Source organism: Gavia stellata, chromosome 2, assembly GCF_030936135.1.
Source record: "Gavia stellata isolate bGavSte3 chromosome 2, bGavSte3.hap2, whole genome shotgun sequence".
NCBI lineage: Eukaryota > Metazoa > Chordata > Aves > Gaviiformes > Gaviidae > Gavia > Gavia stellata.
Genome location: NC_082595.1, coordinates 96,901,671 through 96,919,829, shown reverse-complemented (window position 1 = coordinate 96,919,829; position 18,159 = coordinate 96,901,671). Strand labels below are relative to the sequence as shown.

At 36.4% G+C, this 18,159-nt stretch overlaps 1 protein-coding gene across 3 annotated transcripts in view; it reads left to right on the top strand.

Moving 5' to 3' along the window:
- Positions 1–18,159, top strand: part of NOL10 (nucleolar protein 10) — a 53,341-nt gene that overhangs the window by 12,302 nt on the left and 22,880 nt on the right. For 2 of the 3 annotated variants that reach the window (XM_059829396.1, XM_059829389.1), the window contains 3 exons: positions 688–837; positions 3,146–3,212; positions 8,600–8,652. In XM_059829396.1, the coding sequence (XP_059685379.1) occupies positions 688–837; positions 3,146–3,212; positions 8,600–8,652 (270 nt within the window). The remainder of the gene's footprint in view (positions 1–687; positions 838–3,145; positions 3,213–8,599; positions 8,653–18,159) is intronic. The other variant, XM_059829405.1, reaches the window with a different exon arrangement.

Here is an 18,159-nt window from a genome sequence, read left to right as displayed (position 1 = left end):
AGAGATTTTTTTTCCGTCTTCATCAATATTTTGGTGGGTTTAGAAAACTGTAGCTTGTGCAAGAGCAAATACGTATGTAAGAGTTGTATTTGTGGTAATGTTAGTATATGTGTCAGGCAAGTTTTATTGGAGATTATATTTTTTATTAAACAAACTGATAATATTTTTTTCCCAAAAATTATTAGTATTCACACTTTGCATGTGAAAGATTTAAGGTCTTTCTCAAGTTCCATAGGCAACTTTGGAGATTAAAATGCAGGCTTCTGGAAGACAGGGCCTGTACTTTCTACTTTCCTTAAAATAAAAAATTACATTCTGTGATGTTTCACTGAGTGAAAGTGATAGTCACTGAATGTGGAAGAGAGTCTGAAAATTTAAATCTTGTAAGAAAAGCACAAGAATACTAAAGTGAAATGTTAGTAATTAAGAAATACTAAGAGCCTTGAAAATGGTTCACTTTTCAGTAGAAATTAAAAAGACTTCTGAGGTTAAAATAGTGTCAGAATAAACTGGGCTCACTTAATAAGCTGTTTTCAGAATTTAAAATTATTTCTTTTATGTAAATCCTGTCCATGTATTTAAGTAAAAAATCTCAAGTTTAGTTAAATCTTTAGTGAAGAACTGGTGTGTGTGACTTCCTCTTGATCTTACAATATTGTAAGTTTCATCTGTCTCTTACTCTTCAAGGTTTTATTATATGATCTCCGGTCTAGTAATCCATTAATAGTCAAAGATCACCGCTATGGCCTGCCTATTAAGTCAATTCAGTTTCAGCGTCAGTTGGATTTAATTATCTCTGCAGATTCTCGAATCATAAAAATGTGGAACAGAGATACGGTAAGTGTTTTTATGTTGCTGCATTCAGATATTTTATTTTCTTTTTTTTTTCATGCAGCTTGAATAATAAAGCTGAAATTCAGTGTAGGAAGTTGGGTTTTAAATGTGTCCTAATTTACATAGCATTTTGTCCTGTCTGACTAAATAAACCAACATCTGGGAAGGTATTCAACAGCCAGTCAGGTATAAAGATACAGTCTTAAGTATTTTTTCAGCTGTTTGTACATGTTTGCCTAAGATGCTTCTTTCAGCAGAAGGATCTAAACATAAAAAGTAGTATCTTAGCCATTGCACTGGTTTGTGTATTTCTCAGTGTGCTTGAACGCATCCAGTTACGATTTTTCATCAGAGAAAACATGGTCATTCCAATTCCCTGCTCAGAGAAGGGCTAACTTCAAAGGTAGATCAGCTAGTTTATGACCTATTAAAATCAGGTACTGCTTATTTTCACAGAAGCCTGTTTGGATATTGAAGCAGATACTATGCCTAGAGTCAAATAACAATATGTACTATGCTGTATTAATGGATTATGTTGTAATAGGCAGCATCTTTATCCCTGCCTTTTGCACCTCTAAGTGAAGTTGAAATCTGTAAGTTTCATAAGACTTTCTTTCATTGTATTATGCTGTTCTTATCTTTTTGTCAATGCAGCTTGCACAAAATATGTTATCCCATAGATTCAGAGTAATACTACTGTAGCTTGGTTTGGTTTGAGGGGCTATCTTTAGTCATTGTATTCCTTCTAAAAAACATGCTCCATCTATGCTTTTCTAGCTTTATAATGAAACGTATCACGAGCAGTTATAGTAGTTTAGAGGCACTTTTTTTTCTGACTGTTTCAGGCAGTCATTTCTCTATTGTTGTGCTTCATGAACTTTCAACAGCCTCTTATTTTTTCTGTGATCGCAAGCAGTTTTTTGTAAGGTCCTCTGCAGTTACTTTTTATTGTTTAAAAGAGCAAATAAATTATTGGTTATTATTTAAAACATCTGCAGTGGCCTTTCTCCATTTTTCCTAGGTATATATATTTCCCTCATTGAGAATGAAACAGTGTAAGGTGGTCAGGTGGCCTCTGCAGTGGGAAAAGGGAGGGTTTCTTACTGCTGGAAGGCAAAGATAGCTTTGGACTCTTCCCTAGAGTATGTTCCAGCTGGCTCCACCTCGCCCAGATGTTGGTTCCTGACTATCTCTGGCTGGGAACCAACTGCAGAGGCAGACTGCGGGGTGGAGAGTGTATGGCTTTGATACCAGAATAGCCCCATGCTGAGACGTGCCTTGGGGTGGGGAGCATGAGGCTTTTGTCTGCTAAGACCGGGATGGGGGAGGACTCTTATTAATCATCGGGGAGAGACCAGAGGTGGGTGGGGTAACAGCGTGTAACTGGGAGGGAAAGGAAGGGCCCAGAAAGGTAGGTGGGATTGCTGCAGGGAAAGAAAAAAAGAGGAATAGCATCAAAATTTGCTCTGTTCCTGTCCCTCATTTAGAACCGGGTAGGCATGTACTCTCATGCTTCAGATTCTGTGGCCCAGTTCTTAGAGACTCTTCCTTTACTGGCTGTCTTGTGTGTTGGCTTATGAGAGCACCTGTATTTTGTCTGGGTTTTTCAGACTTTGTTCCAATTCTTTTTTTTGAGAATGTTGTTTCCTGCTTTTACCTTTTTCTTAAATAACCTTTATAACCTCAATTCTGATCTAAGCTAGATACCACTGGATGCTTTCACTGTTTTTATTTTATATTTAGACCTCTTTAATACTGAGTTTATAAATTACAGCTGAAGTGCTGAGCTATATTTCATTTTATGTAGACATGAGCAGGGTGGAAGAACCAAGCTCCAGAATCAAATTCCACTCCCATCATTTCAGCTAATGATACTTACCAAAATAAAATTATTTAAAACTAACACGGTCAGACTTGAACAAAAGGAGGGTTACGCTGGCAATGTGCCAGGAACTTACGGACCTTACCCCCTCTTTTGCATAAAATAAAATAAAGCAGATCTGACACACATATTTTCAACACAGAAGTGTGAGCTGAGAAAACAGAAGTGCCACTGTACATTGCTGTGTCTTCTATAGCCAGTAGGCTACACTTCCTAAAAGAGATCAGATCAGAGACAAAATACAATACTGAGTTCCTTGTGTTATGTTCAGATACTCTAAAAACATTTTATTGTTCTGCAAAATCTGTTCCATCTTTATTCCATTATATTTCTTAGCTTCTATAATGGCTATTTGTAATGTTTAGATTTATTAAATTTAATTATATTGTTTGGAGTTCTTTATAATGTATTTTCTTCCTACAATTTCAGGGGAAGATATTTACTTCAATGGAGCCAGAATATGATATCAATGATGTCTGCCTGTATCCAAATTCAGGTATGTTAGACATATTAATGTCTTTGTAAGTTCAAAAGGGAAAGCTTGTGTTAACCCAAGCTGTGATCTTTTTTTTCTGTTTAGGTGATACAAATTAGGTCCACTTTCCTGCTTATGACAGACCTAGGAAAAAATGGTTACTCATCAGTTAGTGTCATTGTTCCTTCTCCATCTGTATTAAATCAGTCTCTTTGCAGTTAGGAGCTGCTGTGCTGTCTGTTGAGTGAATGACCTCTTTTGCCCTTTCAAATATCTGAAGTGTTTCGTTTCATAAAAATAGGAATTTTGGCCTTTTGTATCAGCTAAGTCCCAGATGAGTTAGAGCTTGCTTTCTAGAGCTAGGTAAATCCTTTTACAGCAAGTTTACAAATTTTTACAAGTGTTTACAACTATTTGATCTTTCCTTGTATAGCACTCATTGTACCCTCCCTGAGATTGAATACTTTGATTTTAAGTGTAGATTCCTAAGTGCACAGATTTGCATGCTTTTTGTGACTGTTTTCAGATTTGTTGCGTCTCATAACATTATGTTTAGAAGTCAAAACTGAGGGTCACTTTTAACCAAAGTTTCCAGATCCTACCTTAGGAGTAAAAATATTTTACAAAACGGTGCTTGTATGTGCACACGTGCTTTGGTTGTACCTCAGATTGCAACTGGCCTTAACTTTCCTTCCTTGATCTGAGTTGCTTAGTTCTTAACTAGTATGTGACACCTACTTCCTTTTTCGAAAGCAGTGCTGAAAAAGATGAAATAAAAATTAGGGCCACTAGGATGGCACAGGATAAAATTCTTGATCCAGAGAATGCCTATGTTGCAAACTTTGCTATTATCTTCATTTTAGAGAGAGGTAGCAGTGAAGACAGAGTGACTTGAACTTTGATTCATATTAGCAGCTCAAATTCAAGATTGTAGATAAGTGAGTTTGAGATTTCTAACGAGTTAAAACTTATCTTGTCTTTTCTGCCAACTTCAGTTAAGAATGTGTCCTTTTTTTTTTTTTTTTTTGTAAGATGAGTACTTAAATACTGATCTCTACTGAGATGGTGGGCATTTTTGACCTTATGCAGCAGCAAAACTGTAATGGTCTGCAGGACCTTGCTGATGAAAATACTAACTCACTTCCATGCTGCTCAGGTTTAGCCTACTCTGAAACAGACTGGTGTTTCACTACTTAGGAATTGGGTTAGGTTTTTCTGAGCCCTCAAAAAGGCATGAACAGGACTTCTGTTTGTGTTCCGTATATTTGTTTTTCCCAGATCAAAGTGCCAGAAATAATGTAAGCAAAGAATTGAAGTCTGTTAAAACAGGGACTTTATGGCATGGTGCTGAGGGTACATCTCGTTGTGCCCTGGTTGCATGTATGAGTTCCTTTTGGGATATTTGAGAATGACTGTGTGGTAAAAGTGCGGACTGTGCAGCACAGAGGTAGAAAAACCTGGTCTTCTCTCATCCATAGTGGCCACAGAGAGAGGTCATTGGAGTGAATTATCTTTAGCATTTCATCCAGGTTTCACATTTAAGCTTATTGATTTTATCCAAAAGAGAACCCAGGAGTGAATTAACATCCATGCAGCATTGATAATGAAGGGCTCATGGCAGGGAGTGAAACAGAAGTTATTTGGCAATGTAGAATCTTAACATAGTTTAGGTTGGAAGGGACCTCTGGGGGTCATATATTTCCTGCTCAAAGCAGGACCAAACTTGAAGTTAGATCCATCTTCAAAGTCTGATCAGGTCAGGTCATAACCAGTCAAGTTTGAATATCTACAAGGAATGGACATTACTCAACTATGGATGCTCTGTGGTATGTAGACATGCCTGAAGTGCTTTTGCAGAAATGATTTTCATGAGACCGTGCAGGAAGAATTTTGTAGCACAAAGAACTGAATGCGTGTATCACCCTAACATTGCTTACTGGACATTACTTTTTTCATGTGTCTGTGATCTAGATTGTGCATTCCGGTCCTGTGTCCCGTGTCTCCTCCTTAATTAAGTCAGATCTGCTTTTCTTACTGTTCTTGCTTTCACCGTGTCTGTTAGGGGAGCAGCTTGATGTCTTTTGATAAGAACTGTTGTGGGATGAAAACTAGGCTGTATTTTATAGTTACATGGAAGACAGAGGGGAAAAACTAGAACATGTTGCAGTGAAAATTAAGAGACTTAAGGTAAGAGGTGGTGCATTGCATGTTTGTCATAAATACTGTTGCTGCAGAATTTAAGATGCCTTGCACCATCTCATGCTCATTCAGAATTTAAAGAATCATTATATTCGAACATCTGAAAATAAGGAAGTACCTTCAGTGGTAGGAACTTGCAGTTGTGGAGAGCTGGAAATACAATATAATTTAAGTACCTGTATGGCTATGGCTCAGTGCTGTCACTGGTGCCCCAGCATTCTCAGAGCACCTCTGGATGTTCGTGAAGCCAGGGTGGTGCAGGAAGCCCAAGAGATATTTGCCTAGCTTGTGCTCTAACAGTTTGTGTGACACTGCTGCTCAGAAAGCCCATATCCTAATCTCATCCTTATGTTCTTATACGCACTTAAAAAAGCTTTGCAGTTCAGCATTGCATGGAGGGAAACACTTTAAAATATTATTTCATTGATGTGGGTCAAAATTCAGAATTTGTTTCATACACTTACATGTTTTGTTTCAAATTGAAGAGAACAATTTCAGAAATGTCATGAACCAGAAGTCATTGAATCTACACTTAAATGCTTTTTTTTAGGAAAATTGTTGTCTAGTATGTCTAGACATTTTTACTTTTCCATTTTATATTTATAATTTTATTACAATAGTTGTAATAATCAAGTTTTGTTTTAAACCCACAAAAGGTAGCTGATACTTTGTATGAGTTGCAGCCCTGTTTTAATGTCTGCTGCATGTACAGTAATGAAATAATTTTAACACTGCATTTTAACACTGCATTGTCACAAATATAAAAAAAAGTAAAAAAAAAAAAAGGAAAGTGAAACTACGTTATAACATAAAACATGCTGAAATATTTATGGTAAACCGTGGATCAGTATAATGTGAATTATTCTTTTTCAACAATTTTGTGGGACTTTTGTTGTAGTTGGGTTTTTTTAAAATTATTTTACCAGCCAGCTTCAGTACTACTGCCTTTCATGGGAAGCAAATCCTTTTGTATCTTTGACCAAACTACATGATGACAAACTTCAGTGGATCTCTTAAACTAGTTATAAATCTCCTTTCTCTGATCCCACGTGTACAGAATGGGGCTAGAGGAAAAAGGGTTTACCACTTAACTGAAGCTGAGTCAAGGCTACTCAGTAAGTTGTACAACGTAAATGAAACTTAACAGCATCTTCAGTGTATAGAAATTTGTGCCTAATTTGTTTCAATTGTTGTATTTTTTTTTTAAAAGTAAAGAATTTGCTTTTTCTAAAACTGCTTCTCCCATTTACTGCCACTTCATACTCGTGTTTTCATTCCTTTCAATTGATGGTACTGTATTGTAGACCACATTCCAAAGATGGTTTTATTAAAACCTTTTCTCTGAAAAAAGAGTTCTCATTTATTTCCCTTTTAAAGTGATCAGACTAGGCTGCTGTGTAGTTTGTTAGGGTGTGGTCTCTCTTCCCATAAAAATTGGTTAAAACTAACAAGCTGAAACAATGAAAATGCATGGAGTAGACTTCTGCTTTCAGAGTTGTTCCTTTTTTTTATTATTTCCCCTGTAGTATATGCCCATGTACTGTTCCAAAGTCTGTCTTTTCCCCTCCTTTAATTATTGGTGGAAGACTCTCAAAGAGGAGGTTTTCTCTTTACTGTCATCTTTGAAGCACCTGCAGAATTAATTTCTATCCTTTTATCTCTAGTGATTCATATTCAGTCAACGGAGAAATGATTTGTCTCCTGAAATAGTAGTGAGCATGCTGATATGTTAAGGGAGCATGTAGTATATATATTGTATTATATACATACAATACATTGAGAGTGTGTATGTATATATATGTATATACTATAAATTCTTGCTTTTTCCTTAAATTGCCCGCAGACCTTTTCAGGTATGTTTTTTAGCCTCAGTTTGCTGACTAAGCTTTCACAAATTCCTTGCTTTGCCAGGAAAGCAAGCCCCCTTTTTTCTGACATTTTAAGTCCAGCTGCATTGTGTATTTTTAATGAAAGGATTAGGTAGGAAGGATTACTCCACCCATGTTAATTGCGTTCCTCTAGTTGGGTGTAAATTATATTTCTACCCTCTGGGTGTGTAGTAATTGACCCAATTATTCATAGTCTCAGTGGCATATGTTACAGTACAACTTGATTGCTCTTTTCTTCTTCATATTCCATCTCTTGTATTACTGGGTGATCAGCTACATTGGAAAGTCAAAAATTGAGATAAACGTAAAAGTATAAGAGAGTAATAAGGGCATTTGGCATATGTAGAAGGAAATTGAGAGTATTTCTCATTTTGAACTTAAATGAAGTCTTGTGGCAGTTGGAGATTTTCCATAGATTTTAATATTTCTACAGCAGTTTTTTTCTATTCAGTGTATTTGCAACCCTTATCCATGGTGTTTCTTAGGTACATTCATAGGTATTTCAAATTTTGCATTTGCTCCGGTTGGCTAATATCACTAATATTACTGCATTTGAAGCCACAATATCCTGTCTCTCATTTCGTGTTGACAAGCTACTGTGCTTATTTCCCAAGACGAAATACAAATAAAGGTGGTAAACCATGTTATGATTTATAACTTTGTTTAGACTATAGGTGTGTGTTTAAAAACAAAGCAAAACAAAAAACCAAAACCCCCTTGTATTAATTATACAGGTTTATGCCCAAGGTAGGTTTTAAGCGCAATACTAACTGGGTTTGTTCTAAGCAGTATTATGGGATGAACTATTTAAATTTGTTATAAAAATTGGCAGCCTGCAGTTGTCAGGACTTAGTGTTGCTTGAAGTGGTACTGAACAGTTGTTAAGATAGAGGACAAGAGGGGATGAATATGTAGGAAACGAAGCTTCATTAATTGTGCTGCTATCAGACCTTTCTTTCCTTACTATCTGATGCAACAATTTATTATGGGTCCCAATTAGCTGTTCCATTGCAGGCCAAGAATATGTACGGTATGAGCTACAGGTAATGTGCTTTCACCCCTCCTCCCTTAACCCATGAGGGGTTCTTTCCTTACAAATACTCAGGTTGCCATACTTTTTTTTTTGTGTGTGTGTGTGCCAGCAAATTTCCCATTTTTTCCATTTCTTTTCCTGGAAAGATATTTTAAGTCCTATGTACAAATCTACTTCATGTGAATTAAATGCCTCAAGTATATATATATATATTTTTTTTTTTTTTTTTTTAAAGTAGTGTTATCCTCTTGTGACCAATATTTTTAAATGTGGAAATCTCTTTTTAGGAATGCTAATGACTGCCAATGAAGCCCCTAAAATGAATATCTATTATATACCAGTAAGTAATACAAATTGTTGCTGATACTGCTCTTTTAAAACTCAGTTGTTTGGTGCCATTCAGGTATTCATGTTGGAAAATTACGTCTGCAAATTTACATCTACGTTCTCTGACTTTTCATGATAAAGTAAATTTAAGCTAACCGTAATTTATTAATGTAACATATTGAATTACTAAAAAACTAGCCTGTAATTTTCTACCAGTTCCAAAACTGGCTAGCGGCAGTAGGAAATTCAAGTGGAGCTTTGCCGGAAAAAGTAGTTTTGCTTTGTTGTGAAATATTTCATTACTGTCTTTAATATTTGGTATACAGCGACATAGTCATGGCAGTAAATATTCTCCTCTGTTACGACAGAGAAATGTTATTGTGTGGCTTCAGGTGTGGCTTCAGGTATGGCTCTTAGCAGTAGCTTCTGCTCAATGCCCTGCTTGAATTGCAGCTTTTCTCTTGAGAAGCTTTTCACTTACAAGGCTTAACTGTAGGTTAACTGCATGTTGTATCTCTGCAGGTTGGTTTTAGGGAGACTTAACAGCAAGCCTTCTGGTGTTAGGGAATGGTACAGAAAACTACACCTGCATTTCACTCTAATTTTCTTTTTGACTCTACAGTGCATTCACGAGGGGCTTTTTTGGCCTGGTAGGAGATAAATAGTAGGAGATATATATATGTGAATGTTGTATGCAGAATAGCTGACCAGACTCTAAAAATATGTACACTTCGTAAGTCATTCTATTCACATTCTGGGCAAACTATAAAATTTGTTAATTTTGAAATATATTTTTAACTTTTTAAAATCAGCCAAGAAGTCTTCATTCAAATAATCAATTTTAAATTAATTTTAATTTAATTTTCTTTAGTTTTATTTCTGGGTTGTTCCCCACCCCCCGTGTGATCTTGATTACATTTAAAACAGAGATTCATCAGTTTACATTTTTCTTTGTGGAATACACACTATATACCTGTTGTATGTACACAACAGTATACCCCTCTGAACAAGTCTATAATCTGGTTATATTTACTTGTATTATTAGATTTTTGCATTTAAAGAAAGGTAAAATTTTATACCTGAGTTCTTTGTGTGTCATTTATGTCAGGTTGTTCATCGGATATAAATTACCTGTTTCTCTAATTCAGCACTAGCCAGCTTATATTTTGTTAACTGGAGCTGTTTCATGCTTTGGATAACAAATGGCAAGGGGACGACAAATATTTTTGTATTGAAGACAAAGTATTAGCTGTAGCTGGAAGCTGAACGTTTTGTTTCTACTTACCTTGTCCTTTTTAAGGTTTAGAGAGTAACTCTCCAAGCATTTTTATATCTATCACCATTTTAATTAATGGTTTGGGGAAGACAAACTCCCATATTCTCAAAGTTGAGTTTTTAAAACTTGAATGGACTAGTTACTCAATTGAAGTAATTCAGATGGAAAAAGCATTCCTTCTGTCACTAAGGGTAAGGTTCAGCTTCCCTCTGAAAACTGTGCACTGAGATTTTTTTTTTATGCAGGTGTGCATGATATATGAACTTTACAGCTATAGTGCATTAGAGGTGCATATCCAACATTGCCACTTAGCCAAAAAATTATTTCATTGTCTTGATTGTCACCAGCAGTGAATGTTTGTTAGAACTTGGTTTAGCCAGTATTGAGTATTCTTGCACATACTGTAAATCAAAATGAAAAATACTTATTTTTTACTTTCTGGAAAGTCTCACTATCGTAGAATCCTCTGTGTATACTGAATTCATTGTTTCTGAAGTCAGATAAGTAATTTTTAGCTAAGGTATATAAGCACTCTGTATTAGATCTCAGATTGTAATTAACAGACATTAATTGCAAACCTAAATATTGACTAACCTAGTATTTTTGCAGCATGCAGGCTATTCCAATGAAAACTGACACAAACCTTTCCTTAAACCATCTTCCTTTCTTGCTGTTCTCTGATTATTGGTACCTGAGTCTGCCTGAACTTGTTCAGATTGTAGCTTTTTATGGGTTTTACATTCACAGTGACACAAGTATACAAATGGACTCAAATGATGAATGTTAAAGCATAAATCCAAATATGAGTTCTATTTTTGAAATACTGTTGTGTGTAGAAAAATTAAAATTTAATTCAAAGGCTACTGCCCAGACTAAATGTGCTTTTTGAGTAAGCTGAACTTCTCCAGGTCGCTTCAATGACTTTGGGTTTGAAGGCTGCTGAAGATATCTTGAATACTGGCATGATTTTTTTTTTTTTTTGTCAACAATCTATGGTTCATTTCAGAACATGGATTGCTTAATTTAGACAATAGAAAAGTTAAAGGTAGTGAGAAGAAGTTGCTTTGAAATAGAGACAACAGTCTCACACTCTAGTAACTGGCTGCCTTTTCACAAGTAAGACTGAAAGGGCTGGCACAGATAGTATTCTGTAATTGAAGGGTTTCTTACTGCATTTCCTAAAAATCAAGTATGTAGCTCACTAAATCTGTTTTGGTTGGCTGTTCTGGTTTTTTTAATCTCCTTTTTAAATGAAGAAAGTATAAAATGGAGAAGTCGTGTCAGCCTTAAGCTGCTCCAGGGCATTTGTTATTACGGAAAACTCAATGTTATTAACGTGTTCATGTTACAGTTTTATTCCTTGATCTTTTGGGCTGGTTATTTGAGCTTACAGATGCACACCTGTCCTTTTGGTTTCTATGTCAGTAGATTATTAAGACATGTTTTTTTTCCATCCTTGGAACACTGAGTAATTTCCTTGCACAGGCAAAGATGAGTTTAGTTGCATGTGTCTTTGGCGCAAAACTTTAAAGAACTAGTAATTTGCTGTATTGTCTGATCTCTTTTCATAATCTAGTTTGCTGGCTTTTTTTAAGAACTAGGATTCACCATTTTTTCCAATGAATAGCTTAATTTTCTATTTGTTTGTATACTTTGAGATAGACATGAATACTACTTAAAATGTGTCCTCTGTTTTTGAGATGATGACGAGAACTGAGTTATAATTCTTGAATTCCACAACAGAATAAATGTCTGGGGGAAATGCTACTACTATAAAGGACAGTTGTGTTTCAGAGCTCGTGGAAGTACTTTTGGGTAAACAAAATCCATTCAATTGCCCTAGCCCCTCATTGTCCCGTAGTGCTAGTAATTGCTCTCTTTTTTTTTTTTTTAAGTCTTCATTGGAACAGCTACAAGGAATTACCATGGTTATGGTCAAGGAGGATACTTAAAATCTCAAATGTATGGTGCTGTCCTTTAGCCCTTCTAGGTTACAAAATAAGAAAAAAAATCTTCAGAAGAAGAGATGCACAGAAGTCAAAGTCTTTCAGAGCAAGAGTGCGTATGTATGTAGATGGGTGCAGACAGACCCAGCATCCTCTGTCCTTGATTGAAGTTGGCCAGACAGTGTAGGACTGTGCCCAGCCTAATATACGCTGCCTCTCAGCAGGTTTTATTAGTGTGGGCACAGTGCTGTGCTAACACAGCTACATAACTGTGAACTATAGAGCTGGCTCGTGTCTGGCCAGCTTGGAGTACAGTTTGACTGAGCTCATGTCTGACTGAATTATCTGTGTACATGTGCCCATTCTCTCCATTGTTAATGCCAAAGCTCAATTTCCATTGCAAAACCAAAAAATGACTGTCTCTTGAACTTCAGGATTATAAAAGAGTTGACAACGGGTATCATAATATTGTCTGTAAATGAAATGGCATGCTGCAGCTTTTCTTGCAGAATTTTCAACAAGATAGGTATGACATTTGAGACTAGGAATGTCTGAGAGAACTATGCTTTTCTTAAAAAAAAAAAAAAAAAAATCACCGCAGTTGTTTCTTTTGTGTGCAGAGCTGTTAGAGGGAAAAGAAGGTGATTTCTGGTTTACTAGAAAGGGCAGGCAGGTCTGGTTTTAAAAGGCAGGAAGGTGCCTTATGCAGTGCACAGTGCACGGAGTGAGTAAAAGCCAAATTGAATCTAACTGTTAAAATGAAATGTTTGTTTTACATAGGTAACATCTTGAGTGGCTTAGCTTAGAGACTTTGTTTTTGTTTTATTTTGTTGGGCTTTAATGAGGGCAAGTGCCTCTGACTGGAATTGAGCTGTTTGCCAATAGTTTAATAGTTAACTTGCATTTTATGCAAACATTTGGAACCTACTTCTTGCCAGCTGGCTTCCTGGTACATCACTTTGATGTGTGCCTCGGGAAGGTTGAAATGAAAGTTGTGTGTGCCTTGGGATACTTTTCAGACTACTGACTCAGAAACATAAGTTGAGTCAATAGTGCAACCAGGTCCTGGCCAAAGAAATTAAGAGAAGAAGCAGCTCCACCAACACATGGTGGTCCACTGGCCTACGATCTTAGATGAGCCAGATTCTCTTAAGTTTAATTGAGGCTGTCAGCTTCCATGACATATAACGTTCTCTTTTCAGGTTGTACAGAAAAACCCCTACATGTTAGCTCCTGGATGTTCTGGGGAGAATGCAAGGGTTACAGTTGTTATTTATTCTGAGTGTTTACTGCTGGTTACATGAACATGTCTGATCTTAGCACAAACATTTCAAATCAGTCCTGTCTCCTTTATTGGACTTGAAACTCTGGGCTACATATACATACTGAAACTGAAACTTGGTCTATTCATTAGGCTGTTAAAAGAACAGAGCAATTAAGTGTGTAATTAATTGACTGTAATATTCTGTGTTCTGGATTTTTTTTTTTTTACTTTCCTGCAGTCTTGGCAGAAAACTCCCTGTTGAGGCTAGAAGCAATGTACTTTTGGTGTAGAGAAGATATTAAGCTCTTTAAGAAAAAAATAAATCCTGGAGCGTCTCTGGCTTCTTTTCAGGTGGTTTTGGAAAATCATTTGATATCCTGGTGCTCTCCTGGTTCAGGGTTGTTGGAGTTATAAACTGGAAATATTTCAAGGACAAGTATTTCTTGCCTACTCAATGATTCAGTTTCTCCAAGATATAATGGGTCTGGTTTCTAATACAATACCCGCTTTGGATATGTGGATCTCTTTATTGCTAGAAACATTTATGAATTTTGTCCTCTTCAAATTGGATGGGTTTTCAACTAAACCAGCCATTCCTGGTGGTACTTTCCTTTCATACATGCCATTTTAAATTATTTTGTTTCTCCTTTCTTTAGCTCCTCTACTTGCCTGTTTTAATTACTCCTCATCACCATCTTTTTTTTTAATATGCCTCAAAAATGCTCCTTAGATTTAGGAAGAAAAGTTTTAGAAAAACTGTAGAAAAAGCTAGTTTTTCCTTAGTAGTTAACCCTGAAATAACATAATCACAGATTAAGGCACCAAATTCTATTAGTTTATATGTTTTCATTTAATGCGCTGGGTATTTGATGAAACAGATCTGTAGAGGGAACTTGTACTGAAGGAAATACAAGTGAAGGCAGTTTTTTAATACCTTAGTTCACCCCATTTATTTATTTTTTGATACTAGTTTGGAACAGTTCTGGATTGTAAATTAAGGATGAACATGCTTTGGTTTGATTGTAGGCTTCCAGGTTATCTGCTTCTAAACCTACTTGTGACTGAATTGACCGAGGAGTTGTGTTCAGTTCACTCACAGACAGAAAAAGCATTTATTTGAAATAGGTTAGTATTTTCTGCCAGTCTGGTGACAGAGTGCTTTCACTAGTTCTGTGCAAGGGCTTATAATCATCAGATATCTATCCTTACAGTCTTTAGAGTATGTGGGAGGTTTCTCATGTGTGGCACATTCCACACTTACCTCTATGGTCATAGCCTTTCAGAACAATTTTATCAATCTAAGACTTACTTTCTCATCATTTCATAATTTTGGGATGTACGAATTGTCTTTTTTTTCTCTCTTGGGTCTTTTTATGATTGGGATACAATTAGAGAAAAACACCTATCTACACCCTGTACTTCATGCCCTTAAGACCAATGTTCTGTATAGTCAGCTGTCGTTCAAATGGTTTATGGGTGCTGTTGGAATTATAGCAAGATCTTCTGAATTGATTTTTGGTTTCTGTGTGATAAAAGCTATGAAGCAAATGATGCAATTCTTTTTATATTTGTGGCTGGCATTTTGACACAGAACAGATTAGGACTAGAGTGTGAGATTTTGATTTCTTTTAGGATGTTTTCCTGTCTTCTGATTGGCAGTATTAGGTCATTCTGGATTAATGCTGCCTCAACTGTCGTCTTGAAGATTGTATGACAAGGCTGAATTTTTTTGAAGACAGTTGTTCATCTCCCTCAATACAGCCATTACCTAAGAAGTTTTAGGTAAAATGGAAAGCAACCATGAAACTAAATTGTGCCAAGAGACTTTTTTTTACTATCATGAAACAATATATAGTGTAGAAAAATGTTTCATTCCCTGGGAAAAAATGTTGTAAAATAAAAATACAGTAGTTATGATGTAGAATGGGAAATGTTGGTCTTAACCTACTTGCTTATTTTGAGAACTGTGAAATGACTGGAAAGCAGGGTTGTTATGAAGTAGCATATTACAGTTGTGCTTTAGGACTGCCAAGTGTTAAAAGAAAAAACTTGCCATTAATAAAAAGACACTTGAGCGCATCTTTGACCTTTAAGCCTATTCTGACTTTTGGTGTATCATTCTTTTAGAACTGCGTTTTCCATCCAGAACAGTCTAATCCTTTACACAGAAAATTGTGCAAACAATATAAAAAGAATGTCTGGTGAATGATACATTACCTATCTCACAGTATTAACAAGCATAGGAAAAAAGGTGTTTATCTTCAAAAACAGAAATGTGAGCTTCCTACTTTTAACCTAAACACTTTCAAATTGAAAAATAACATGCTGGGCTTATTCCCAACAAAGGATATCCTCCATTTCCCATGCACTGGCTGAGAGACACTGTACCACTTACCACACATATATAGAAGAAAAACACCAATGTGCGATAATCAGGAAACAATTTCTGGTCTTCCTGTGAAACTTGTTTTAGATGTTTTTTTGGTGCTGATGATGTAGTAGTTCAACAGCATGTGTAGATTATGAAGGTGTATGATCCCTGCTTACTGCTGTTGTGGATGATAGTATGATAGGCAGCGCTTCTTCTTTGTTATTTCTTTAATAGATAGCAGCATGCTGACTGTCAAGTCCATACTTCCTTATAGTTTGCATCATACTCTTCATAGAGCAAAGGAGAAAACTCTTAAAAGCAGAAGTTTTACTGAAACTGTTTATAGGTGATCACTCTGCCAGTTGATAGACTCACATGTTTTTTAGTGTTGTGACTGTTTCTTAAGCAATTGGTAGTATGGGACCTTATGTTCTTGGGTTCCTATTTTAAGAAAACAGGTTTTGAGGGGGGTTGCTCCCCTTTTTTAAGTGGTAGAAAATTTAAGCCTTGAGTATCTGAAAGATATGTTTTATTTCTTAAGTTGCATTTGTTCCTTCCTTTGGATCATGTATTCTTCATGTGATTTCTGAAAATTTAGAGGTGCAGTTGCTCAGCTTCAGTCAGCGAAGGGAGAAGCAGTCACAGATAATGAAAAGATGTAATTGCTGGAAGGAACTTTTGTACTATATTATAGTCTATCAGCACGTAATAAGGATTAATGATTTTCTTAGCTTTTGGATCAGAAGAGACAAAGCATGTGAGGATTTTGTCTGTGTGATAATTTCAACTAAGTCTTTATTTCATTATATTTGAAAGCAGAGGGAAATTACTCTTGTGGCTTATCTGTATTGTCAAGTTCTGTGCTGCACTCAGTAGTGAACCAAATGTGTTGTTATGACTGTTTTATACAAAAATAGTAACAAAGTTGTGAGAATTTAAGATTTCTATCACACAAACCTGGGAGATAAATAAAACCATCAAATATGTGAAAGCTTTCAAATATATATTTGAAAGGTGTTTCCTACTCAAAGCTATTTCATAAGTTACATAAAATTTCTTCTCGCTAGCATTATGCTTTGTAAAGAGTAGGTTGGTTTATACTGAGGTTATCTTTATTATCTGTCTGGAGGAGTTGCACATTCCCAACAGGTAGTTGCCTTTCCTTCCCTTTGTGTTGTCTGGCAGTAGCTGTATAAACTCACAGAACTGTCTTCCTCCCAGGTTTGCACAGTGCAATTAAGCTGCCATGGTAGGGAGTTATTAGAAGCTCACATGTTCCTAGATTGCCAGTAGTTTGTTAGTTATATAAGGTAGACGTACAGCTGGATTTGCCGTTACCTTTATATCTGTAGCAACCCTCAAATTGCCCCAAAATGCAGGTCGTGCTCTGAACTCCAGTACAGTAAGTTTTGCTTTCATGACTGTAAAGATACCAAGGAATGTTATAGCGTAAGTATCTGGCTTGTACTGCGAGAGCCCTGTTGTTCCTGGTCACTTAAAAGCATTAGAGACAAGTCCCCACACAGTGTGATGGTTGGGAAGTTTCTCATCAGAGACATGGAGAAGGGGACTTACCAGGATTTTGCGTTTCTGGTGTAGTCTGAGTTCTTCTTGTTAATTTAGATTGCAATCAGAGGCTATTATGTACATACCAAAATCAATGCACATGTTACTCTCATCTCTATTAGTAGTGGAAGTTTTGTCCATTGATGGCCTGTGCCCTTAGTATTGCAAGAAATGCTATTACATTTTGAGAAACAGATTTCTGACCATGTTGGAAAAGGTAGAAGCCGTGTAGAATTTCTCTCCTTGTGTAAGAGAAAAGCCAAGGCAGTTACGAAGTCTCCCACTTGCCATTGCCTTATCTGTGTCCCCTGCAGTCACAACTGTAAAAGCAGGGGGAGGGCTTTGTGAGAGATTTATTCTTCAAAGAGTATGGTGATATGGTGGAGAGTTTTTTGTTAGACTTCATCTAAAATGTGGAGGTGTTGTGCTTGTGGGGAGGGGGTGTGCTGGTTCGGTGATGTTGAGTCACTGAACAGTAAATTGGCTTTGTGAAGGGCCTAATGAATACCAGAACCTATGCAAAGGAATTGGTAAGAGCACACAGTCAGATGTGGTAGGGAATGAGAGGTGTGGATGGCCAAAGTAAAAAGTGGTGTCTGCCTTTTATTGCCAGCAAGGCATTAGATCAGCTGATCATACCTAATCTGCACTTTTTTTTTTATGGATAAAGAAACAGACCATCAGCAGATGTTCACAGGTAAAAAAATCCTGTGAAGTGAGTCTCGGCTGAACTTATACTTCACGGTATTTAAGTAACTTACCTAAGTGCCTCTATTATTACAGCAGACATGCTATAGAAGCTGCTATATTAGAATAAGAACGGACTTTCGGGAACTTTTAATTAATTTCCAACTGATATTTATGGGAAGGTGCTTGATGCAGGTCATGCTTGGAATGCATGCTTTGAGAAGCCAGTCTCTTCTTACCTCTTGAGCTTCATTGAGTAGTTGACTTAATGTGAAAGTAGTGGGTTCTTGTACTTGAAGTTTCTACCTATTTTTCTGACCTCAAATCGTCTCAGCTACAATTGTCTAAAGACCTAAAATGTGTAGGGACTCTGCTAAGTGAAAAGATCCATAGCAATAGTGGTCTTATTT